The 26,281-nt window shown below is 36.1% G+C and overlaps 1 protein-coding gene across 1 annotated transcript; it reads right to left on the bottom strand.

Moving 5' to 3' along the window:
* rspo1 (R-spondin 1) lies at positions 1–21,389 on the bottom strand. Its single transcript, XM_055047378.1, has 6 exons — positions 21,064–21,389; positions 16,097–16,783; positions 12,172–12,366; positions 8,800–8,943; positions 7,345–7,569; positions 1–1,557 (listed from the first exon to the last, which is right to left on the bottom strand). The coding sequence occupies exons 2-6, from the start codon at positions 16,191–16,193 to the stop codon at positions 1,397–1,399; spliced, it is 822 nt and encodes a 273-aa protein (XP_054903353.1). The 5' UTR covers positions 16,194–16,783; positions 21,064–21,389; the 3' UTR covers positions 1–1,396.
* Positions 21,390–26,281: the final 4,892 nt, after the last annotated feature.

Below are 26,281 nucleotides of genomic sequence, written 5' to 3'. Positions count from 1 at the left end.
TAGTGTACGACTGATACGTCACCAGCGTCATCTGTATTTTATTCAGGCTTTCACAGAAAAAAAGCTATACATGATGATATTAATACTGGTAAACACATCTTGACATATTACATATCTCAATCCATAGTATCAAAGAATGAATAAAGTACCAGGTAACATCTTCAGATATTTCAAGACCAAAAGCATTCCGCGTATGCTATGTGGTCAGTTTTTGAAAACGTAAAATGATGTGATTGTTCTGAAATATGAGCAGTAGGAAAACATTACAGTTGTGCAAAATCATCAGACCATGTTACATTCTGGTTATTGACCGGGCTTATTTGACGGCTAGTGTAATGGTAAGTGTGGTTCTTATATATTAATGTGCGTCTATATGTCCTTCCATTTATTTTCCAGACTTAGTTCCTTCAGTCTATGAGACGAGTAATAAGACAAACTGTATGTGCAAACGTTGACTACTCATGTTCACACAGCAAAGATCCGTCGAACACTGAAATCCGTGCAGATATGCATATAAACTACGCAAACACGAATACTTCAGGTAGATTTAAATGCACACAAATGCACTTGTACACAAATGCTACTTAGTATCATGCAAATATTAATTGTTGTGCAGATATTCTTTTTTCAGATAAAATATTTCATTTAAAACAATCAGAAAGCAACGATATTGTATTTTTGCTTAAAAGCCACAGAAGAATATGGATATGAAGGATATGATTGGTTATTCTGAACTTGTTTTGTACCAGATGCCTTCAAATGTATTCACCAATGACTTTTGATCCTCAGCAGCCATGATTCATTTCCAGTGACTTTGTTTTGTTTAAACTCCCCACAGAAATTATTGGTGCTGCAACCTATTTCTGTTCATTGTCTCTACATCATGCTCTCTGACGTTTGAGGAACTCCATCAGACACCTCTCCAAAAAACAAAAACAAATGAAATACAGATTGTGATTACAATCAGGCTGGAAATTATACACTTTCTCTGCCTATACAGACTTTAGAAAATCTTCATGAAGAATCAACCTTCCTGCTTAATGCTGCACTTTGAAAAGAAAGATCTGTCCAAGAGTTTTAGTACAATCAGTTTATGACACAGACCAAACCAAACCACAATTTGCAATGTGGTTTCGCTATCCAACTGTGATTTCAACTGGAAACCAGCAAGGCTGTCAGAATAATACAAGATCCGCAGGATTTCTTTTTTTTCCAAAAGCTTCAGAAAACCTTTTTTTTTTTTAAATTGAAGCAGTCCTCCAGTTCTCATTGCATCTTCTACAATGCAGCATAGCAGCAGTAACTCTTTCCCACTCATCTCTGTGTGTTTTCTGGTGCTGCTGGATGAGGCACCATCTCAGTTTTTCTCCTGTCCTCACCCAGCAGGCTTCAGAGTTTAGGTGACAGCGCTGGTTGTGATGGTGGAAGCAGTCGTGGTCCTGCTTTGGCCTTTCCTCCGCTTCCCCCCTCCACCTCCTCCTTTACCTTCTCGTCCTCTCCCACGTGTATTTTCTCTCCTGTTTGTATCATCCTGTCTGTTGCTCTTATTCTTTTTGTCTGAAATGACAAGATACAGACAAAATTATTGATAGCTCTTCTTTTCAAAGGGAATCTTGAAAGGTAATTATCATCACCTTGTGTTTTGTGGAGAAATTACTGTCAAAAGAACAATATGAATTGCTGAATGGATCTAATAACTAATAATGAATGCATCAATATGGCCACTTGATCTCAAAAGTCTAGATAACCCTATTAAAATGTCAGGATTTTGTCAAAAAAAAACATCATTTCAGATCTATTTTAAACCTTGAAAAGACATCCTGCAGAAAGCCTTCAAGAAGAGCTGAAAGTTTAGTCAGATGACCTGGCATTTATGTCAGGTGTTTACTACCGAACACTGACTGCTGCAGTTGAATCAAAAGGTGATTCAACAAAGTTGATATTCACATTTATGCCATCAGGTTATTGCAGATTGTTTATTTTTTTATTTCTCAGTTTGACAGACCTTTTTGTTCTTCAGTAATAGAATGTATTGCACTTTAAAGATGGAAAAACTTCTGTAATCATTTGTCCCAGGCTTAGTCAATATCCATCCATCCATTCATTTTCTTTACACCCTTGTCCTCAGTGGGGTGCCTATCTCCAGCTAATGTTCCGGGCGAGAGGCGGGCTACATCCTGGACAGGTCACCAGTCTGTCGCAGTGGTCAATATGGAGATGAATTTTCATTAACAATTAATAAAAATATCCTAATGACAGGATGCAGCACCACAAAAAAGTTCCATTACTATGTAATTAGATGTCCAAGGCCAATATAGGCAACTCTATTATGACATCCATAGACTGATACTTCCCTCTGCCAGTTAATATAGTACATATTGGCAGTGGCAGTTTTAGTTCAGTTTGGGTTTCCTAGAGCTTGACAGTATACATTTTGGGCAAATTCTCGGACACCAGCTGAAAGGCATAAGAGCTTATTATGACAAGGCATATGAACTATCAAGAATAATTTGAAAGGACTTGGATGAAAGTAGTTTTTGAGCCATTTCAGACCTGAAATGGCTCTGAATGAATATGTGCAGGAAACATTTTTGATTATGATCCAACTCAATGTAACAACAGCCATGTTTGTAACAACAACTATGTTTGCTTCTACGTTTTAATGGTTTGGACAAATTATTCACATTCTCAGGAAATAAACACCAGCAACATTCCACTTTAAAGATGGAAAACGTCTTTAAAGTTTGGGAGCTGCTGTAGTGTCTGTTGCTAAAGCAACACTTACTACAATAATTATCTGCCTAAATCTAAAAAAGATATGACATGCTTTGTTGGATTGTTCAATTATTGTAAATATTTAAGTCCTCCCTAAGAACTGAATTGCTGAAGATAAAGTGGTCTCACTTTCATTTTAGATTAGTAGACTAGTGCAACTGAATCTTATAAAAAATATATTTTAGTTGGCTCAAAATATTGCATCACTTCTAACCAGGGGCCTGTTCATTTGTAATTAAAATAAGGACCTACTTCTTAGATTAACAGCTTATTTGCAGCAACGACCGTCTCTACAACTGAGTTCCACTACTGTACAATCTCAATCCTGCAGGAAGAAAGCCAACTCTGAATGCTGTATATTTGCCGACAGTCACAGAAAATTAAAACTATCATCTCTATAACATCAACAAGCCAGAACTTTTATAGCAACGGATCAACATTAGCAGTGAACTCAAAGCCCAGCTGTCCTGTAGCACATGGGACTGATCTGGCAGTGGTCTCTTGGTCTGTTTAATTTAAATTTCAACAGCTACTCACTCCTCTGTCCCACTTGACATACTCTCAAACCGTGCACGCCCTACTCTCTGCTTTAGCTCTTGTACACACCTGTCACAGATTTTAAGGGCATAATCACAGCCTAAATAACAGACTTCCCACACTATAGTTAATTTTCAGACACCATCAGTTGGGAAGTGGGATAAGCTGACCATTTTAAAGGTTTATAAGAGCACTTTGGACAGTGAAGTAGCAATTTCCTGTTTTACAAGTCACTTAAAATCACTTAATGAGACAAATGTCAAGGGCCTAGTGAAGGCCAGTGACAACTTGAATAGCAGCCACAAAGTGGAAATAGACATTAATGTCTAACAGTCATTGAATCAGGTTTGATTGTTCTGAGTTCTGAGTGCTAACACCACAAAATCTACAAGTACATTTAAAAAAAATTAATAAAAGTAAAAATATATGTACAAGTTCATAATTTGTTTTCCACTCGTTTCACAAAATGAAACTCCTTTGTGTTTTTGGTTCATTGCACACAGTGAAAATGTCACTGAATGCATATTGTGACATTGACTTTCTGAAATGAGGGACAACATTTTTTAGCATTCATTAGCAAATCAATATTTTTTTGTTTTTTTTTCTCAAGTACTAAATTGGAGACTTCAGTCATGTATTTACTTTGAACCTTTAATAATAATTTTAAAAAAACTTGGGAAATAATGCACATGCTTATGTTTTCAGGTGTATAGAAATGACCGTTGATATATGCTTTGTCTTGTAAAGCATAAATGCCATCATTCAATTTGACTGGGTTTTATTTACAGATGTTTTTGTCCCATATTTTTTGTAGATTTATATTGACCCATAGAGACACAACTGAGCAACTTTGGGCTATTTTTTTATATGATTTTGTAATGTAAATAAATGTTTATATGTGAAAAAATAATTTAATAAAATATTATTATAAAATGTTTATTTATTTACAACAGTAAAAAAAATTATCATTTATTTGTAACTCTTACACAGAAAACAGAATCGGTTAAACACTTTAATGGCAAAGTGAGCATTCAAATCATGGTCACAAAACCTAAGACATCTGTATTCCTTCCTCTGACCCAGAAAAACATAGTTGTCGGCATACTTACAACTAAAACCTAGAAGAATCACTCTTTTTCCAACTATAATTGATTTGTTAAAAATAAACACAATTAAACACTCATTTGGTGAACTGACTGGCATTTTGCAAGATTCCGTAAAGAATGTGAATCATTAGTGTCTTTAATTTCAATAACGTTGCATCTATAAACTGAGTTTTTATGCTCACTATTTTAACAAGCCCTTAAAACTAAGCATGAACAGCTGAAATTAAACATGATGAGCAAGAGTGGAGCATGTTTGAAGAGTCCTCGAAAATGTTTCAAAAACACTAGCAGACGCACTCACTGTGTAAGGACTTAATTAGTTCTCTAACAAATCACTGATGGAGCCGAGAGACGGGGACTCCATCAGTTTATGACAGCTCTGATTGCACCTACTCTCCATCCAAGCTAAACAGTTTTGCTTGACAAATGCAATAACACATGCAGCAAATCCTTTCGCGTGAGACTTTTTTTTTTTTTTTTTCATTGAGCTTCAGGAAACAGTGGGGGGAAAAAAATCATAGCCAAATCAACACAACGCGTGAGATCTGCAGGCCACTAAATCACTAATGTTATACAAGATCTGCCCCCTGTGTTTTATATAGCCCGCCTGCCAGCCAACTCCCACAGATGAATCCACAGCTGCGCTCTTTTACCCACATGAACTTGTTCATTGGAGTCACAGTGCCATCACCTATGAATTATCCAGCCAATAAAAATCGTTCCACTACATTTTAGCAGAGGTTTAGCAAGATGAGGCAGAGAAAAAAGGCTTCTTAACTTTAACAATTGGTTATTACATAATCCACAAAGCTTCTAGGACTTGAGATGTGTCATATGAAACCTCTTCTAACGTTCGTATTTTCTGAATTATAAAATAGCTTTGCATAAAGTTTAGAAAGAGTTTACAATTTTTCACCACTAAGTATTCTTTTGAACTCAAAGCTGAAGGTTTTTCCGAGCAGAGGTGGCAAGAGTGAATTTGCTTCTGATGTTTGATACCTCGTAGTCAAAAGTCAGTGAATAGGCAGCTCTTCGATGAGCAACTACAATCCTTCATCCGAGGAGATCTGTACGGGACACTGTCAGATCATGTTCTGTTGTTTAGATCCAGAACCCGAGAAGAACTTTCCAAGTTTAGAGAACGGTAACATAATACGCAAGCCCTCCCCGTGTTTACTCACATACAGTGTATCGGGGCAGGCCATCTGTTACATGTTGAAACATCTGTACTGCTGCCAGCACTGTGCAAATGTTGTTAGCCAACATTGCTGCTGTGGCCGAAATCCCCTAAGCGTGCCACCGTCCAATAAAGACTTTAAATACTCCCCATTTAAAGTTCCGCTTGCCTTTGTAACTAACTTTACTGTTCTAGCCATTGTGAAAATTGATGCATTGTGTAAAAGAAACTGACATATGGGGGCATTTAAAGAGAAAGTGATTTGCTAATAACTTAAAATTAACATTAATCCTATTACAATTGAAGAGATCTAATCCAATGAAATTAAATAAGTAGGTGCAGCAGGTACCAAAGTACAGCAAATACGTATTTGACCTTTACAGATTTTTCCATTTTGCTTTTATTGTTACACTTTTTTTTTTTAATCTTCAAAAAAGATTTTAAAAAACATTTTGACAGGTGAAAGCCCCAGGAATACAAAAACTGTTCCACAAATAAGCTCAGGTTTTGTTTTTTGTTTTTTTAGGGGAAAATGCTTTCAAAACCAATTGGACCCTGTGTGACAAAGTAATTCTCCCCTTTGTTAAATGATTTATAAACTGTGAATAGCATTTTTCGGAAAGCTGCTTTCAAATTCAGTGGCTAGACTACTGATACGATCAATATGTAACTTAAATATGCACCTACTCATTGACACCATGAGCTAAGTTAAACTCTCAAAAAACAACTCTTCATGTCCTAATCTAAAGAAATGTAAGAACAAACGAGAAAGAAGGACATTTATCAGTAACTCATAAGAAATGCAGGGCTCTGAGACTCCGGCAGAGATTTCCAGAGTGCGAGATATGAATGGTAGTGAATCCTAGAAATGATTGAAATACTATTTTTACTAAAATCACATCACATTAAATGTTTGTAGTCCAACAGAAAGAAGAACACTGGACACATTTGAAACCCTTGGCAAAATCCACTATTGATCAAAAATAATACAAAAACCTTCACACATTTTCTCAAGAAAAAAAAAATCTTGACAACCTTTAGGGAAATATTTAGTAGACTGATAAGACACTATGCATCATCAAAATATGACCTTAAGATCCAACATATTTGGCAGCAGGGGGAAGATCTGATGAACACAAGTCTTGGAGTGGGAATTTATTAATAGCCTCGTCAAGTCTGAACCTAAATCCAGGTGTGATCCAGCTGTTTCTCAATTAAACAAACACTGCATTTTTCTCCAACTTTATATTCAATTTACTTTTGCTTTTTGCCAGAGTTATTATTTGATAGCCTTAGCAGTTAACAAAGTACAGAGTTACTAATAAAACATAAACGGTCACTAAACTGTGAGAATGACTGTTAACCTGCTGGACAGCAAGCGGTTATGTGCAGCCATGAAAGCTTCTCGCTTCAGTGGTCTTCAGAAACAAACAGCCCTTTCTCTAGTTTTTCAGATCCCTGTCCAGCTCAGCAGTGCGTAATGTCCACCCTTCATCTGCTCAACTGGTAGATTGAGTTTATTGTTTATATGTGCTAAGCTCAGGAGATTCTGTAACCTTCCGTGCCTGCTGCCAAACCAAGCCCAAACAACATGTTGCAAGTCAAAAACACTCTTGTGAGTGTGCTAACCTTTTAAAAAGTGATGGGATGCCTTTTTAAAGAAATATTTTGACTTTCACTTGCTCATATGTTTAAGGGGGGAAAAAAAACTCTCATTTGTGAATCAGCTTTTTTGATTGTGTTTTTTACCTCTTGGACAAGGCATCTTGGTCACAACACACTTTCTCCTTTCTGTCTCTGGAGCACAGGTCTGTGAGGGCACATAAGCAGGGGACGTGTCCACACTGTGAATCTGGGGAAGGGGTGAACGAACCCGGGTTTGTGAGCCCTTCTTAAATCCACATGTCTTGTTCTTCTTCATGCAGGAACTCCATTGGCTCCACTCTCCTAGTTCACACTCTGAAGCATGAAGACCTGAGACAAAAATATATATAAATACATGTACACATATATGTTCAAAAAACTTAGGGGCTGAGTGAAGGGTTCAAATCTTCAGCATCTCACATTCGCGTCATATTTTCTGAGCTTTTCACACCTCAGTAGGTTTGACTTAGGATAATGAGCTTAGGGAGTCTGCACATCTGAAAACAATTTGTGATTTGTGAATGGATTTATAGCAGGGGAGCAACAGGTTTGGGTAGTTGCTAAGAAACTGAAAATGTGTTGTCTTTAAGCAGACTCTGCATGTGACAATTATGGTTAGGAGCAGAGCCAGTTTAACTTAGTAATACAGTGCGTTGCAAAAGTATTCAGATCTTTGGATCATTTTAACATTTTGCCAAGTTATATAAACAGACTTCAGACTTCGAGAAAGTATTCACAATGTTTGACATTTTCTCTTTCCTCAAAATTCCACACACAAATGCCCCACTATGAGTATGTGGAAAAAAGTTTTGGGGATTTCCTAAAAATTGAAAACCAGAAAATCACAGTAAGTATTCACAACCTTTGCCATAAAGATCACAATTTAACTGTTTCTACTGAAATCCTGAATGAAGAGCTTTTAGGTTGAAGCAGAGGCTTGCCTTCTTGCAGAACATACAGCAAGAACTACAACACATTGGTTTGTTCAGAACCAAAATGTAACTGAGAATCTGTGGCAGGTATTAAAAACTTATTCCAATTCACATACTCTTATCATCTAATCTGACTAAACTTGAAAAGAAGAAAAATCAAAGTTACAGTTTCTGGTCGTACAAAGCTGGAAGAGAGGTACCCAACAGGCCTGCAGGTGTAACTGCAGTGAATGTGGCTCTACAAAGTATTTATTGTTGGTAGGTTGAATAGAAATGCATTACACACTTTTCGGAGAATTCTTTGTAAAATAAAAAATTTAAAATATTTAACAATTACATAAAAATATAATTAAAAATACTTTTACGTTTGTAGTTGTAATGTGTCAAAGGTGAAAAGGTTTAAAGTGTATGACTACTTTCACAATGCCAAAAAGTTTGGCATTTGAAGTCTTTTGACTGTACGTGCTTGAGGCACTAAAAAAGGAATTTAGAGAGTCGACATTGTCTCAAACAATGGCTAGAGAAGAAATGCATAACATTTTCTCTTCACATTTTTCATCCAAGTAAGATGAAGTGGCAATGTTGTTTTGTAAGTTTTACGCAAAAAAAAATATAAACGTTCACTCACCGTCACAATCCATGGTGTTGTTGGCGGTGTGCTTGCCTGGAGGGCAGCTGACATAACATCGGCCACTATGTGAATACAAGCCCTCCTTGCATTTTGTGCAAAAGTTGCGACTGAAGCATGCTTCACAATTGTCAATTTTACACTCTGAAAACATACAAAGAAAGACAATTTCAAAGCAATCAGTTTTGGGATGTTTTCAGTTCCAAACACAGATGATGAAATATTCTAAACATTTCAAGCTTTAAGACAAAATACAAAAAAAATTGATTTTTGGTTTCTCTGAGATTTATTGGTACTCGTAAAATGCACAGGATTTTATTGTTTCAGAGTAGCCACAGTTGCCTTTTAAAAACACATCCAACACAGGGCTGATTTTTACATTTATTTTTTTTTTGTTTTGTTTTTTAAACTAGTTTAAATAAACACTGCCAGAATCTGTTTAAGCAGATTTCACAAGAGGTGATTTCTCAATATCTCAGACTTGAAAACCATTCCAACACAGGGGTGACCACAAGTACTTCGAATTTGACCCTTAACACACTTCCCTCTCTTGTGTAGCTATATTAAAGTCTTTAAAATAGAAATATCTTCATGATCTCAAAGCGTTCTGCTAAAGCATTGTCCAAACTCCAGAAAATATGTCAAAGTTTCATCCATTTTGGGTCATCATATGCATGTGTTTTGTCAAGCATATATACATAAATACGAGAGTGATTTTCAAATGTTAATTTCATGTACTTTACCCAACACAATCTGATCTAATGGTAAACTGTAATTGTGTCATTTTTTAAATAATAAATGAACTGTGGTTTAATATTTTTTTTTAATTCAATTTCACTTGACACCTGCAGACACTCAGACCTTCCTGTCTGACTTGTTGAATCAAGAAATCACTTAAATAGCACCTTGGTTAAAAGATTTAAAAAAGTAATACAGTGTTTATGATTTAATGAAACATTCTGTGGGTGTGTTTCCCACTACATCTTGCTAAAACTAATGGCATTTCAGACAAGGAAGCTCATATCAATAGTGAAACACGGTGGTGGCAGTGTAGTGATCATTGTTGTGCATTGTTGTGGGAAGGATAAGTCCCATTATAGAAAAAAAAATCCTCTTTTGAATAATTTAACTAACTTTTCAATGCTACTCATAAAATAAATGTGAGTAGGTACATTAGATAGAAAAAAAAGTTAAGTAAGCTATTATGAAGGACTTTATAAAGTTCCATTAGATAACATCTTTCTAAAACAAAGATAAAAATGTATTTTTTAATACAGTCTACATTTTCTGCAGCTGCTGTGATGCCAAAATGAGAACTGATCCCTCGGTGAGATCTTAATGAGCTTCATTTTTGCTATTGTCAAGCCTTGACACCTAAATTTGGGATAAACAATCATTGTAGCGTGACAATTTAAGATTAATGTCACTAATGTTACATTTAAAGATGACATGTAAAAAGCCAGATGATTGGATAATAACCCCAGTTTACCACTAAATGTCCCTGAAAAGAATGTAAAGGATAAATTTAACCATTTGAGCTACAAAATTGAAACAAAACAACAAAAAGAATGTGTTTTATGGAGTTTTGTTTTGTCTGCAAACCATTATGACATTATATTAACTTATTTAACAAACATAATCTAACTTGATGTGTAAAGTATAGTCTATTATTCATTTGGAGGCAAAATCCACCGACATAAAAGTAGCTCAAAGTAGTATTTATCTCATTCTTTTATGATTTAACATGCATAATTAGGAAACCAACTTTGCTTATGGTTGTACTCATAATCCAAACCAGCCACTGTATATGACTGCATATTATTCAAAGCATTGCTATAGTGAGAAAACAACAAACCTCCTGGCCTGACATAAAACCTGCAGATCAGAGCCAACTGAAAAACAGACAAATACTGCAAAACAAACTCTTAAAAGTCTTTTCATTGGGATTTTTAGTCCAATGCTTATTTCTACCCACACATTTGTGAAAACAAACATCAGACAAAGCTCCTGGCACTCTTCACCTAAAAGCACTCGAGCCAATGCCATGAGAGGAAAAATTGAAGTTTATTAAGTAGTGAGAGTGCAGCTGCCCTTTTAACCATGAGCAGAGGAGTATTTAAATCCATACATTCCTGCAGATTTGCACATTTATAGCTGCAATATGTATTTATGCCAGTATTTTCAAATGGAAAAGCAGCAATGTAAAAGCACTTTCACAATCAATTGTTTAACTGTGCTTACTGTACATTGCCTTTGTGTAACACATTATCACAGAACATCTTACTCAGTCACAAATATTTGTCATTACAAACATGACTAACACTGAAAAATTGCAGCATCCTCCAGACTATTTTAAAGTATGTTTGAAAGGATAGAATCTTTGCCTTATTTTACTGGATTAAATATTTTAACTTCATTTAATAATTGGTTAGTTTAAACACATTACTTTTTTTTTTCATTCCTTGTACAGGGACAATAGCCTTAATATAAATTACTACTTTATTGCAGTAACATAACTCACTACAAGGCTTAGGAAAATCCAACTTTAAATCTAACAATTATTTAAAGTAGCTACTAAATAAATGACTGCAAATGGAAACTGGAACTATGACAGACAAGGTTGGATGAGGTCACCCCACCCAGAGAGGGTTAAGAAGTTTGAAAATAATAATAATAATAATAATAAAAAATCATCTTTACAGCTTAATGTTAGCAAAGTGCTGCAAAGTGGGGCACAACATCTATATAACAGCCATTATAAGCTATTTACATCCCAAATGGTTGTTTGGGAGGCATGCCAAAGGAAAGCCCTTTCTGTCTGACACACATGTGGAGTCTGCTAAACTTTCTATTATTCTGAAAACATTAATACTAATGTTTTCAGCAATAAGCACGCAAAGTGGACTGAAAGTAAAAAACACAATAAAAATGTGAAAATAGCATTTATACTGTGACTTTCTTTCCAAAATTAAAACTGGATGAGGGTTCTGTACTGCAATGTACAGTAAAGATGGTAGTTATGGGGAAAAGACTTCTGCTTCATCTTGCATCTTATAGTAAGAACAAAATGTATTTTATTTTTTTTTAACATATCTTTGTCTAGGTGGTGTTTATATGCTTATATGTGGGTTGCATAACATAAATGAAACTGGCAACATAAAACTAAAGAAATAGAGAATTAAAATACGCATTTACCTTCTATGTCTGCCTAAGTTATTCAAAATAAATGAATATAGTTTCTATTGAGATATCTGCACATACAAGAGATGCAACTTAGCCTAAACTTGCACTGAAATCTTATATAAACCACTAAATGCCCACATGAGCAGGATATGACAGGTTTTTAATAAATTTTTTGAAAGTACTACTCACGTGTGCATCGGTTGTTGCCTTCTGGATTCCGCATGCCAAAGTATCCCACAGGACACGAGGGGAGGCACACTCCTATCTGACGGATGTCATTGCGCTCCAGGAAGATGAAGAGCTTTGGATTGCATTTAATGCAGCCATTATACTCAGAGCATCGGTCACAGCCTTTGGGGCAGGATGGTGGTCCCTCAGTACTAACTGTGGAAACATGAGAATAAACAAAGAGGACGGAACAGGCATAATGAGCCTACAGACAGTTAAAAATATGGTATTTGTCCACATGGGATTGATGAGACCAGGGAGCTTCTGTGTTTTTGTGTTAGACTCCCCCGATTGTTATCACAATGCCAGCATTATTAGAGTCCACAGGATTAAAGTTGGGTACTTTCCACTCTTTATTTGGGTCAAAAAACATCAAACTATGGAAAATAAAAAGGAGGCAAGAACTCGGTTGAAATTTTAAACAACTGGATCTGAATTTATCCAATCCCTAACATTTGGGCATGATGCACATGATGACCATAATGCAACAGCATCAGGAAGCTATGAAGCTTGACAGAAATGTTCTGCACTGTAAACAAAGATCCCCAACTACAAAGAGAAAAGTGCCGAGCCGATTGGCATTTTTATCACCAATAAAATGTCTAAAACATTCCTCTTGCTCCGACTTTTATTTCCCAACACACTTGGAGTGAACGAATGACTTCTTTCACTTCCTCTGCTGTCATTGCCAAACTATAACCATTAGTAAACGACATTGCTAAAGCAGCTCTAAATCAACATCATCATCCACATGGATCTCAGTTGTTTTGCTGCAGCTGTAAAGGAGATTACTTAAATAATCTCCTGTAAAGGAATATATTAAGACAAATTTGAAATTTAAAAAAGCAAACAAAATAAAAGAATGCAAATGGGAATATTCAAAAGAAAGCTGATTAGTAGCCTTAGGCTGACTGTGATTTTATCAGAGGTAAATCCAGTTGTTTTTTGTTTGTTTTTTTGTTTTGTTTTTTTGCTAGCTTGATTAAAAGCAAATTTAAAGCTGTTGTTTTATTATCTACACACTATATCTAAAGTAAATTTGACTGATTTTGCAGATAAGTCAGGATTGTAGCTTTGAAGAGGGGTCCAGAATCTAAATGAAAATTGACTAAATATTTAAGCACACTTGTTTAAGCTGCTACTATTTGTTTATTTCAAGACTGGATTGATGGAGAGCGCAAAAAGAGTTTACTGTGGGAAAACAAACCAAAATTGTGACTACCAGTCAACTCAGTAAAATCTAGAGTTTGTAAACAAACATTTCTGATTGATGTGTAATTGGTTTAGAAAAAAAAAAAAAATACAGCAGGTGTAAACATACTAATTTGACATACGTCCAAACTTGCAAGAAAACAAACCCTATTTAAAGACGCAACACACACTTTCTTCATCCCATGCTTCATCGTGAATCATATCCCTCAATCCAAAACAACAAAAAATAGAAGACAACGTACACAGTAGCAGTAACCTAAATCATTTCTAGAAAATGTGTGCTAAAGTGCATATCCTTTACTAGCAGTGTTCTTGGGTAAAAAAAATAAAAATGTCATCTGAGTTGATTTACTGTTCTGTTCTCTTTCAGCTCAACGTTCATGTGCACAGCAATCAATCTGCTGCGCTCCCTCCTGGAGACTAGAGATAAAGAGGGAAGTCCTAAGCAGCTAAAAGGTTTCTTCCAGGAACAGATTTCTCCATGGCTGAAGAATGGTAAGCAGCAGTGAGCAGTAAAAGTTCTAGTTAGTCTCTGTTACAAATTGTGCTATCGGTAAAAACTGTCTTTCTGATGTGACATTGTGGAAAACAAGCCGTCCTAGATATCAAGGAAGACAATTGTATACCTCCACAACATCAAAGGGAAGTCCATCCATGATAGTTGAGGAAAGAGGAGGCTGGTCATGGTTTGGTGTTAAATTTGTCTACGAACACGACAAGTAGAAGCAGTAGAAGTGAATTGGTAAGAGTCATTATTCACAACAAAACTGATACAGGACTACAAGCATTACATACGAGACAATGTAGAAACGATAAAAGTTGGGCCTATGAAAGAGATTTGTATTCTATAAGCTAACCACAGTAATACTTGTTGATTATGTGATCGGCTGCCATCAAAACAGAGCAAGTTGGAAGCAGCAAGGGAGGAGCTTGCTAAAAGGCAGGTGCAAAAATGTCAATTCTCTGGTTCAAGTTTAAATTAAACTCAATTTAATCACTTTACCTATTTTGACCTTAAAGTCTCTTCCCTATGGAGGGTTATCTAGTCTTTAGCAGTGTGGTCTTGTGCTTGTATTACAGATTCACTAACATGAGTGAAAAGAAGAGCGAGGAGCATCAGACTGGTGTGTTCAATGTTTGGATAAAACCAAGATATTGTGTAGCCTACTTACTGCACTGATGAATTATCCTTCCACTGAAGTACAAGCAGGTTATATACACATATTGTGACATTTATCATTTGTGCCACCCATCACTATTGGATGTGATTGTATACCATGTCACACATCCCAAGTGGGAATATGAGGAAATATTGAAGAAACTTCTCAATTCCTGAGGCAAGTGTTTCATTTGTCTCCGTCAAATGAAAAGTGACATAAAGCATGCAATCAAATTAGTTACAAATTGACTTAAAGACAACAAAGTATGTTTTAGAGAGGTCACAAAGGAAGTTTGTATATTAGATTAAGGTGGCCTGCAAATCTAACTTAGTTATGTCCACAGAATTCAGTCAAACTTCCAGCAAACTATTACAAGAAGATTGTTGAAAAAAAAACTTCAACACTCAGTCATACAGTTTAAAAGGTAATTTTTGAATTTAAAGATAACAAAGCATTCTCTTTCCAATTAAATGTTAGAGGGTGAGGGAAAATAAATTAAATGCCCAAGACAAAATCTGGTTTCAACCATAATTCACACGTGAGATGGAATGTTTTGAGCAGTTTTTTTCAAAAGATTTTCCTGATTATGTTATTTTTGTTTTTGTTTGATCCTTGAATTCAACTATGGCTAAAAAAGCAATATTTCTCTTTTGCTGAAGAAGGCAAATGTGGTCACCTTGAAGATAAGATCTATTGAAATGAGACGTTTAAATTAAAAACATTTCATGAAAAAACATTTAACGGTTTCCCTCTTGTATTTTGAGAGGGAAACCGTGAGCTGGCTGCGCCACTCCGGAGGGAACCTCCTGAGTATTATTAGTTGCTCCATATCTTCTGTTTTCATCACAGGATTAATTCTGACTCTCCCTCCCAGTTTGCGTGCTTATATTAGCACCACATCTGTTACTGGTGCTGGTCTTGGTATTATATGTATTCTGGCTTTGAGGAGTTGGGCGAGCTTGGCATCCACTGAAAGCTCCTTGTGTGTAAAGGAAGAATTATTTCAAAGCTGACAGAAACACCAGTGCAGAGAGATATGCTGCAAGTCGATCCGGGCGCCCCGTCTTTGTAGTTGCGTGAGGTCAGAAAAATGCTTACAATAATACTGGCTGCCTGGTCCAAGAGAGAGCTTAGAGCTGTCAGGTACTCACTCTGTTATGTGCCCACACAGCCAGACACAAAATGAGCAATGGCTTTGAGAGGGAATCCATCAAAAAAAACTTCTATAAACAACTTTAATACCCATAAAAGTTTTACATAAACTGAGAGAGGCATAATCTTAAAAGAGCCAGAAAGATGATCCATTCCGGGGGGAAACTCTGAACCCGACATAACCCGCCTTGGAAAAACAAATAAGAATCAAGGGAAAATAAACAAAATGTTATTGTTACTTTGCTCGTTAAATGTTTATAAGATGTCCACCGCAGTAAGTCAGACCACAGAAATGAAAGGGAGCATTGGTGCAGAGGAAGGAGACGGAAACCAATAAAACAAACTAAAGCGTTACAACTTACCCCTTCTCTGCCGTCTCGCCTCAGAGAGCTTGAGAACGTCACTGTGACCCATGGAGCTGAGAATGATCATTGCCAGCGCCACCACTCTCAGCTGCATAGTCCCTGCTGCCTTCCAGGCTATGCAAGGCCCCCCCCTTGCAACCAGATGGATCAGGTAAGGGGGGGGTTCCCCCTTCCTCTTTGGGGCAGGTGGATCCTTCTGCTGCAGGTACTGGTGGACCCTCTTCTCAACACGCAGTGCTGCTCTCCTTCCTCTCCTTCTGTTTGCCTCTCCGTCCCCAGGTCTCTCTCTGAATTTTTCACTCTACTGCCTGATATATCCACAAGTTGGAGATGTAAAATGTGACGCTGCGATTACACGTCCAGGCAAGTACGAGGCAAAACAAGTCATCATGTTAGCGGTGGCGTAAACAGATGGAGGCGGTGGGAAGCTAAAAGAGTTAGAGCAGGGGATGAGGAGGAGGCGTGGTGGAGTGCTTGTGGGTCAACCCATGAAGTTTATGAGGAGCTTTAAAAAATCTTAAAGTTCCCTGCTGGAGCCAGATTTGCTGTCGTTTAAGTATGCGTGCTGCTTCGGAGATGGAGGCAAATAATGGTGTGCAAGCTGACAAAACACGGATACAGGTTTTTCTTCCGATGTCTGGTTGAACTTTCGTTTGATGCGGTCCTTAATGAGCAAAAAAGGAACTGGAGAAAAAAAAAAAAAAACTTAGAATGGATTTTATGTGGAAAATACAGATACAGCAAATCACAGAAAGAATACTGACATATTTTAATCTTTTTAAAAACTTTTTTGTATCTTCTGGGATTGCTAAATATATTGCCTTTTCACAATGTCGTGCAAAGTTTTTATGCCCTTGAACTTTTTCACATTTTGTCACACAACAAAACTTCATCAAGTGTAAATGCTTTGATTTTTGGTGAATCAAGTCAAAGTAATTGATTATTGTAGGGTGAACGACAAATTATACATGGTTTTGATTTCAGATTTTCTTTTCCCCAAAAAACTGCCTCAGTTTTTTGAAACGTCACAGAGAGGATGCAACAAACAAATGGAAGAAGATGTTCCGGCTACCCGAGACCAAAACATAACTTTTTGCCCAAGATGCAAAATAATCGGTGTAACATAAATCAAAGTCTCTAACACATCATAGTAAAACCTGGAGAAAATATTTTTTCTTAGATCTGTTACATAAAATCCCAGTTCAATGCATTAAAGGTTGTGAATATGACATAAAAAAATATGAAAAATGTTCAAAGGTTTTGATTACTTTTGCCAGTCACAAGAATAAATATAAAAACCCTCAAAGCCGCAAACAAGAACAGCTGTCATTGGCACATTTTTTTCTTTTGAATCAAAAACAAAAGAGTCTTGTAAACGACAAACTGGATTATTTTCAGAGGTTTATTTGCTATTTATTGGATGATGTAAATCTTACCTAAATTCTTTAATAGAAACTCCCAAGAAGTTAATGCACCTTATAAAATGCAAAAGTGCTTTGAACCCATTTCTGTTTGTGCAAGGTTAACCAAGGCAACACATTGATAAAGCTGTTTCCACATATTTGTTAATCAAAACAACAAACTTAAAGGACATAATATACCAAAGTAGTGCACAACTTTTAAGTGAAAGAGAAATATTATTTTGCCAACGACTAGGTCTTTTCATAAAAATCTAGTGTGCTGTGCATTTGTACTCAGTCTTCTTTATACTAAAAAAATAAATGTTATCAGTTACCTATAGAAGTTGCCTAATTGCTAAAAAGAATTCACTCCTGTGAAATTTTATCTCTGAATGAATATATAAATTCAGCTGTTCTGTAGAGGCGTAATGGGAGAAAATATAGAAAAAAACTACTTTGAGAAGACCAAGGAATACAACAAACATCCCTGGAACAAACTTATAGGGAAGTTTAAGTCAGAACAACATCCCAAGATTTTAACGCATCAGCTGATGCTGTTCAATCCATCATCTGATAGGCAAGAGGCTAAATCAACTGCAAATGTGCCAAAATAAGAATATTCATCTACAGTCATAGCTGCACAATGACAGAATGAATCACACACAGCTAAAAGGCATGCAGTAACTCCAAAGGGGCTGCAGGGATCCTGAACTTAGATGTGACAGTCTAGGCAAAAACAGCTATTAGTTGGGCACCCCACAAACCTGACTTTTTGGGAAAAGCTGATGTTGAAAGAAACCCATAAAATAAGCCAAACAAAGTGTCTGAGTCACACGGAAGAAGGTGTACACAATACGCTTACAAAGTATTGTGTGTGCATCTTAATATTTTCTGATACGAATACGTGAGAGTTGTTTCAATCTCCTGTGATGTAAATGTTAGCAAATGGCCGCAAATGAGGCAATATTTATGTTCAGACTTTAAAAAAATAAATATTTCTGACTCATTTTTGCTGAGAAAAAAAGGTTTATATCGTTTTCTTCTGACTCAGTTAACTAGTGACACTAAATCCTAAACAGATGCAACAAAGATGTGTAATTTGGCTCCAGACTGTGTTCAGAGTGGTGTGGTGCTTACTCATAAACTTTAAGATGACTGGCTAAATGAAACAATCTATCATGCAACATGGAAACCAAATCCCACAAATGCTTTGCGTTCACAACACCTTAAGCTCCATTTGGCCCCGGATCAATAACTCAGGCGTGTTTATCTTCAGGAAATTTACTGTCATCTCTTGGAGGCGCAACACGAACCTCAGAACCTCGAAAGGCTTTTGTCATATTTGGTGCTGAGATCTTTCTTTAAGATAGTGTCATGTGCCGCCTGTATTTACAGCTCCCGTGTGAAGAGGACACACAGAACATGTTCGTATCTGAGCAATGGGCGGTCCTCCCTTGCAGCTCAATAAAGAAAAATAGAACCATATTTGGCCGCTGAGCTGCTTGTGGCTCTGAATCACGCTGAGGACAATACCATTTGGTGCGTCTAAACATTCCAGCAGGCAATATTGCATTTCTAGCTCATGTATAAATCAAAATTATTTTTTGAATTCCAAGCATTCTTAAGGTCAAAATGTCATGAGAATACACAATACTATTAGTGTTATTCAAATATATATATATATATATATATATATATATATATATATATATATATATATATATATATATATATATATATATATATATATAATATATATATATATAATTTAAGTATATACATACTAATGGATACTCCAGTGGAAGGCAAGGGTAGGCAAATTGTGTCATTGCTAATCATCAAAATTAAAATTATTCATATTCAGTTTGCTTTTGCACTTTTTTTCGCCAGCAAGCATATTACAAATGTACAATTTTCTTTACTGCCACTTTGGCTGTTGTGCAAATTGTGACTCAAGTAACCGGAAACTCGGCATTTGGATGAGTCAGAGTCAAATTTTCCAGAACTCACTCACTCAAACTATGGGCCAGAAATGATTTTATAATCCTGAACTTTGACACTGCCGATATTACTCAAAGGCTGAAATCATTTCTGAGCACAGTGATCCAAGGTATATTTATCATTTACTATAAAATATTATTTATTTTAGTATTTCATCGCAAACATTTGTATCCCAAGAAAATGTGGTTTTCTGTAAGCTGTTAAAAGTTCTCTTCACTTTTGCGCCGCTCCCTCTTCCATTACACTTTGTCTTTCCTCTCCCAGATCCCAGACAGCTCATTAAAAAATCAGGAGATTAAATTGCCTCCTTTGTAAGCCCTAAGTTTGATGTATCAATTATTCAGATGCCGAAAAGGAGCTGCCACTCTGGGAATTTATTGAACCCACAAAAGGTGCCACATCTCTGAGCACAGAGTTGCAAATGTCAGTGGATGAACTTTGTGCCTGTAATTCAACCTACTGGCATATTGGAGTGCTGAACAAATCTTCCATCCATACTGTGTTAGATTACTTCTGAAGCATGACAGTATAAAAGGAACAATCACGGGAAAAAAAAAAACAGAAAAACAAATCAAATGTTATATTTTTTTAAGTTTTCAAAGGAAAGCTTCAAAATTACCTTAAAAGATAAATAATGTTTCTGAGAGGTGATGCTCTCAGATGTAGTACTTTTCTTAACAGCAAGATTTTCACAAACCTCATTGAAAAAAAAAAAAAAAAAGAAAAAGAAAAAAGCATTGGTTGTTTTTGACGAAGAAACCTAAATCCACACCGTTGTACAAATTATTTATTTATTTATTTTATCCAAATCACTATAAGCAGCCCAGACCATTTGAAGCTATTCTGGGTTACTCCAGGAGAATCTGCAGAAGCCATAATTGCGCTTGTCAAGAGAGGTCAAATTGGAGCAACTAACATAACTTATCAGTCCAGGCAGCCAAGTGAAAGAATCCCTGCCATGTTCTCTGAGTCAAACCCCCACATAACTCCTGAGGCGTGCAGAGCTCAAGCAGCCTTCGGGTTGATCCTGCACAGCTCAGATCATCGCAGGTCAACTTTCCCCTCCAGACACTTGCACAACATGCCAGATTACAGTAAAGTGCATAAGACAGTTCTTTGAATATAGATTGAAAAAAACAACAACAACACAATTTTCATCTCTGCTGCTGGACACTGATAGTTTTGTTAAAAACTATGAAGTTTTTTTTTTTATAACATAAACCTCGACATAAATGTTGATTTGGTTTACCTTGAAAGAACAAAAACAAATCTGCACAAACCGCATTTTCATCCATTCATACGCAGTGTACTGGAACATGTAGTTCTACACCAATTTAGAAATATGTTTAAATTATGGCACGAAATAAAACTAATATAAAAAAATGCAGACGCACTGGAACTCAAACCTATTACTTTTACAGTTAAAAATATTTCCAATTAAATCGTTAATTGACAGCGCAAAACTAACAGTCATAATAATAATAATAATTCGGTTGATTTAGTTACTTTACTTTTCAAGTTTAGAGCAAAATAAATCCAATAACATAAAAGCCATAGACTCACCTGGTTATGTTGCGTCTGAAGTTGATCCCTCTTTTAAGTTAAAATCCTTCACTTCTTTAGCCACAAAGAGATCCTTTTTACCGGAAACTCACTCGCAGTATTTTCTCCTCTTGACTGTTAAAAAATTATATTAATATTCGATGCACACGACAATAAAGTATGAAATCTATACTATTATTTTCAAAAGGCACAAAAGCGACGCAGGCGCGCACAGTCCGCCGTAACAAGTCAGTCAGACTTTTGTTCTTTCTCTCAGTCGCGACGCGCTGCTTTGTTCGGACTCTCCTGCGAGGTGCGCTTTTTAAACGCGCTTTCGGGCTCCAACTGCGTCCAACTCCTGAGACTGGTTCCAAAGCTGTAGTATTAACATATAAACTGCAGTCCCTGCCAGAGGGCACTGCAGGGTCCGCCCCTTACATTCTCACCATGGGAAAATGAAAAACCTGCGCTTATAGATATGCTGCTAAATAAATATTTGTTCCCGTGCTTAGTGTCATCTCGGAATATGTTGTTTTTTGTGAGTGTGTCCGTGTGCGTGTGTATGTGGACTCTGACATAAACCTACAATAAAACAAAACCATATGACGGAATGAGATGCTATTGCACGTTGGGACAGCTGGAAGCTAAAGAATGAGCCTCTAGCATTTTGCAAGGGAGTGTATCTTCATTTATTTTTAATTGCCGGAATATTAATTATTTGAGGTGCATCAATCTAAGGAAATATAAGTCACGAAAAATAAACGTGATGTCCACATGCAATAACTTTTTATGATTATTTTCCTTGTTCCATATTTTTCTATATTGAAAACAGACATTCTTGACACATGCCTTCTTAAGACACCAATGTGATGAAAATTATCGGATAGAAGCAGAGAAAAAACAAATGACCTCTGGTCCCATGGAGTACTTTTACATGGGAAAGAAAAACAAAAACAAAGACATCATGTTTTATATTGCTCTGTCAATTGGCTTTGTCTGTGTTTGAAACAAAAGTGACAGACAGGTCACTTAGTAACTCTGTCAATAATTCCATTAAGGAAAAAAAAAACACTGTTAAACACAAAATAACTAAGGAGGAGACTTCCTAGAGGAATGATTGAACATTGTTAGGAAAATATACTCAGTTCAGATTACTGACAGCATCAATTAATCTTTCAGTGACTGTAAATAGAAAAAACAGAAAACTTAACACAGAAGCACTGAGCCATAGGTAAATGTATACATTAGACTTAATTAAGAGCACCAATGATGTGTCAAACAAAAAGACCGTGCTAAACAAGGAATCACTGGGGCAGAGGTATCTGAAGTGAAAAGACCAAAAAAAAAAATGAAAGAAAAATGTCACCTTTCTCTTAAATGAGAGAAAAAAGTCAGAAAAGTATATTTTGCCAGTTTGCACAAAAACTGATGGAACACACCAGAACTTTGCCTTTTTCTCCTATAGAAGTCTATAAGCAGCATTTCTTGGAAATTCACTACAGTAATTTTGCGTTTTTAGGAAGAAGATATTTCTCAACTGAATTTCAACCAGATTGGCTACAAACACACATATTTATTCTTCTGAAAGGGTTAGTGTGAGAACAGGTTTAGAGAGCCTCCTCTGTCTTTCATCTTAACGAAATGATAATCAGAGCCATGATCTTGAAAGCAGGCATGATCCTGTCTCTATGACGTCTAGTGATGCACTTGGATTCTTATGACGTAAGGAGAAGACGGGTGAATGGTCAAATTTAAACAAACCCATTCATTTTTTAAACACTTCTCTAGTAAATACATTCTGACTCAGGTGTCAGATATTCGCAGAATTTGCTGTAGCCAAATCCTCTGTGGAATTAGTAAGGGTGAAAGAAGCATTCCAACTGTCTTTAGTTTTGAATGTGAATGACAATAAACACTCCTTAAACATCCTGCTATCATTTATTCTGCAGTCCTTTTTAAATCATCCCAACTGCTCATTATGTCATGAGTACATCCACTGACTGCCAAGAGATGGTCCAGGGGAGCCCTAAAACAGAGCCAGACAGTAATTTTGTATCAGCTGTAAAATGCTTATGCATGCAAATATTGCAAGGTCAACTTTATTAAGGTCATAATTCTTCTCACGATCTAAAAGCCAAGGGTAGTTACGGACCATGTACCTTCTGGGTAGACTGAAAGCAGCCAGTTTCAAGAGAGCCAAGGGGTTTAAATGATGACTAATGATAGGTTTATGACTATTACACTATGACTCCACAGAACAGGGAGAACTTTGGAAAATATTATAAAGACAGTGGTTACATCAATCAAATATAAACAAACATAGTTTTATTGTCCCAAAAATTATGAACCAGACGAATATTATTTTAAAACCAATTATATGTATTGAATAGACTGGCTTACAATACACACCAGACAATTTTGAAAAGACAGAGAGAGAGAAAAAAAAAAAAAAAGATTTGGATTTAATTTGCTTGCAGGATGCAAATCTCACACGAGATTGTTTCTAAGTCAAACACCAAAACATTCGGAGGTCCGGGAAGTCTTTATGTTTGGGTGGGTGTGATGCAAAAAGACTCCAATTTGTTTCTACTGGTTACGTTGAAAGGCTGTGTTTGGGTCATCATACATCAGGGTGTTTTGTTTTGTAAATGAAAAACTGAGATGCACCACATTGCAGATGAAAAGGATAAAAGAAAAATCCTGAGTTAATAGTGGAAGCAAAGGAAGTGTGTCAGGACTGCTTTGTCTCTGAGTTTGCAGTCCACAGCTCGGTCAGTCAGGGAATCGTGATTTGTAATTGTTTGCTTCAATGTGTTAAACACCAACTAAACAAATTTATTTGCACCGATCATCAATAATCTTTCTTGTGAAAACTTTTTGCAAACAGTAAAAATCAACTGCTGTGCATGTAATGAAAGAAGAGGAGGACAGAGCTTTTTCACTCTAGATAATTTTCACATTATGCAGCCAGTAAACATTTAACTTGTGCAAGAAGTAGTGGTGAATGTACAATGTAGTGTTTAGTGAACAGTGATGTCATTGCAGACATAACAAGTTTACCTTTTTTTTTCTCATAAGACTAAACAATGAAGTGATTTGACAGTGACTTGGATAGATCTGACTAAATTAATCATGAAACCCTTAGAGACAGATGCTTTCCAACATTGCAATGGAACATTTAGATTGCAGCTCAGATTTTGATGATCTTACATCATGGGCAAGGATATTTAACTTGGGTTGCATAAATTTTAATTTAGCATTAGCTAACAAGATCAAAAATATACATACAGACTCGACCACATTAAAAAAATTCTAACTAAAATTTAAATAAATCTCCCTCAGTAAGGTGAAGAAAACTTTTTGTCACAGTCATGGCCATACATATTGAGGTCAGGGATATAATTGAAGATTATTGTTAGCTTCAAATTAGGTTTGAAGCTAACAATGTTGAAGTTTGAAGTTAAAACTTCTGCAGAAAGGAATTGGTTTGTCCATGTGGGCAACTGAAAGTTTCAGCTCTGTTTGATTGTGTTGATGTTGAACCATCAACATCTTCTCAGTACATTTTCATGCAAAACTTTCTTCACCGAGACCAATGGCTGGCGCTCCAACCACTGATTCCTGTACTCAATAATTATTTTTCAATTAGGTTCAAATACTTTAAACTCTCAGACACAAATATATTGTTCAAAGAGGACAATAATATAAAATAAAAGCGACAATCAGAAGACAGGCTGTCTTAATTGAATTGTTCATGTGTGATGGTTGCTTCTGTTTTTTCTAAATCTTAAAATCAGACAGACATCCCTGGTCTTGTAATTTCTTTAGCACAAAGAAAATAGGTGAACATATTCTAATTTTGACTCACTACTGATTTCCTTTCAATAAAATACAACTTCATTATAAACTAAGTTAAAGGACCACATTACTAAAGTTGTGAAACCCACATTTTTACAACTAAATGTTCTACCAAGCTAAAGCAATAACTTCCTTAGGAAAAGATCTCAAAAAATCTGTGCTTGTGACCTTCCACCTGAACCATTTTAATCTCATTACATCATTTCCAAACTTTTCATAAAGCTGCTGCTTGTCTTTTATTTGGTGTTAAACTTGTTATCCATTTCTAAATTTGAATACATTTTACGTAAACATTTATTTTTACAAACAACCACACAATCCATGTAGAATTTTTTTAAGGTTTCCAATATCTGAATTAAACCATAAAAGTAACAGAGCCCTTTACAGCAATTGTTCAAATTCTTTTAAATAGTTTTATCCAAGATTTTAAAATGTCTCCTTGAGAGTCATGTTTTTTCATGGTTTAAATTAGAGAAGTATTGCAAACTAGCTGCAGTTTATGCATCATGATCCCTTTCTATTTTTATTTATTTTGTGATTCTGTTTGTTTGGCTGAACTGTAATTCACGTTGGTCCACTTCATTTAAACAGCAGAAAGATGTCTCCCCTCATTGTGTATGTTCACCTTCCCCTCTGTGCTGCTAAACTGTGTACAGGCAGGGCTGATCCTTCTGCCTTTTCACTCATTTCTCCTCACAAGTTCATTAAGTCACAGCTGAAAAGGACCTGCATACGTCTCATACTTGGCCATCACTGAGGTGGTAGCCTCTCCTCCGCTTTTGCTGCTTACGTTATCTTTGTGGCTAATGCTTTTTTTATTTCAGCCTTTGTTGGATTAAACCTCCATCAAAGGGACAAGCTAACAATGACAGTCACAGTTGCAGGGAAGAAATATTTGGTTTTAGCAATAAAAGTTGTGCAATTGCTGGTACCCCAGGTTTTGTCTATCCCCCCTTTGTCTCCTAAAATGTTTCAGATTGGAGCATACACAGAGCTGGATTTTTAAACACTCTTCTTTGCATAATCTCCATAGATCGCCCAAAGTCTTGCATCCTCTCTTATGCTCTCATCTCTTCAATTCATCCCAAATATTTTTTGGGGGGGATTTAGTACAGTAAGATGGGAAAAGTTGATTTTCATAATTTCTTTGGATGGAAATTATGCCATCCAAAGAAAAACTACATTTATTTTTAAAGTCCTTTGCACGTTATTTTCTTCATTGTAAATAACTGATGCCTCTCACTTATTCTGAATTCTATTTTTGAACATTTTATTCCAGCAAATTGCAGACATAATATTCCAACCGTACGTGCTGAGAGACGTTTAAATAATGTGCCTCTATAAACCAGTTTGTTTATATTCTCATTTAAAGCACATCTGT

The sequence above is a fragment of the Poeciliopsis prolifica genome, unplaced genomic scaffold (assembly GCF_027474105.1).
Source record: "Poeciliopsis prolifica strain line A6 unplaced genomic scaffold, Auburn_PproV2 SCAFFOLD025, whole genome shotgun sequence".
Classification (NCBI taxonomy): domain Eukaryota; kingdom Metazoa; phylum Chordata; class Actinopteri; order Cyprinodontiformes; family Poeciliidae; genus Poeciliopsis; species Poeciliopsis prolifica.
The sequence above is the reverse complement of the archived record's forward strand: the minus strand, read 5'-3'. Positions and strand labels throughout refer to the sequence as shown.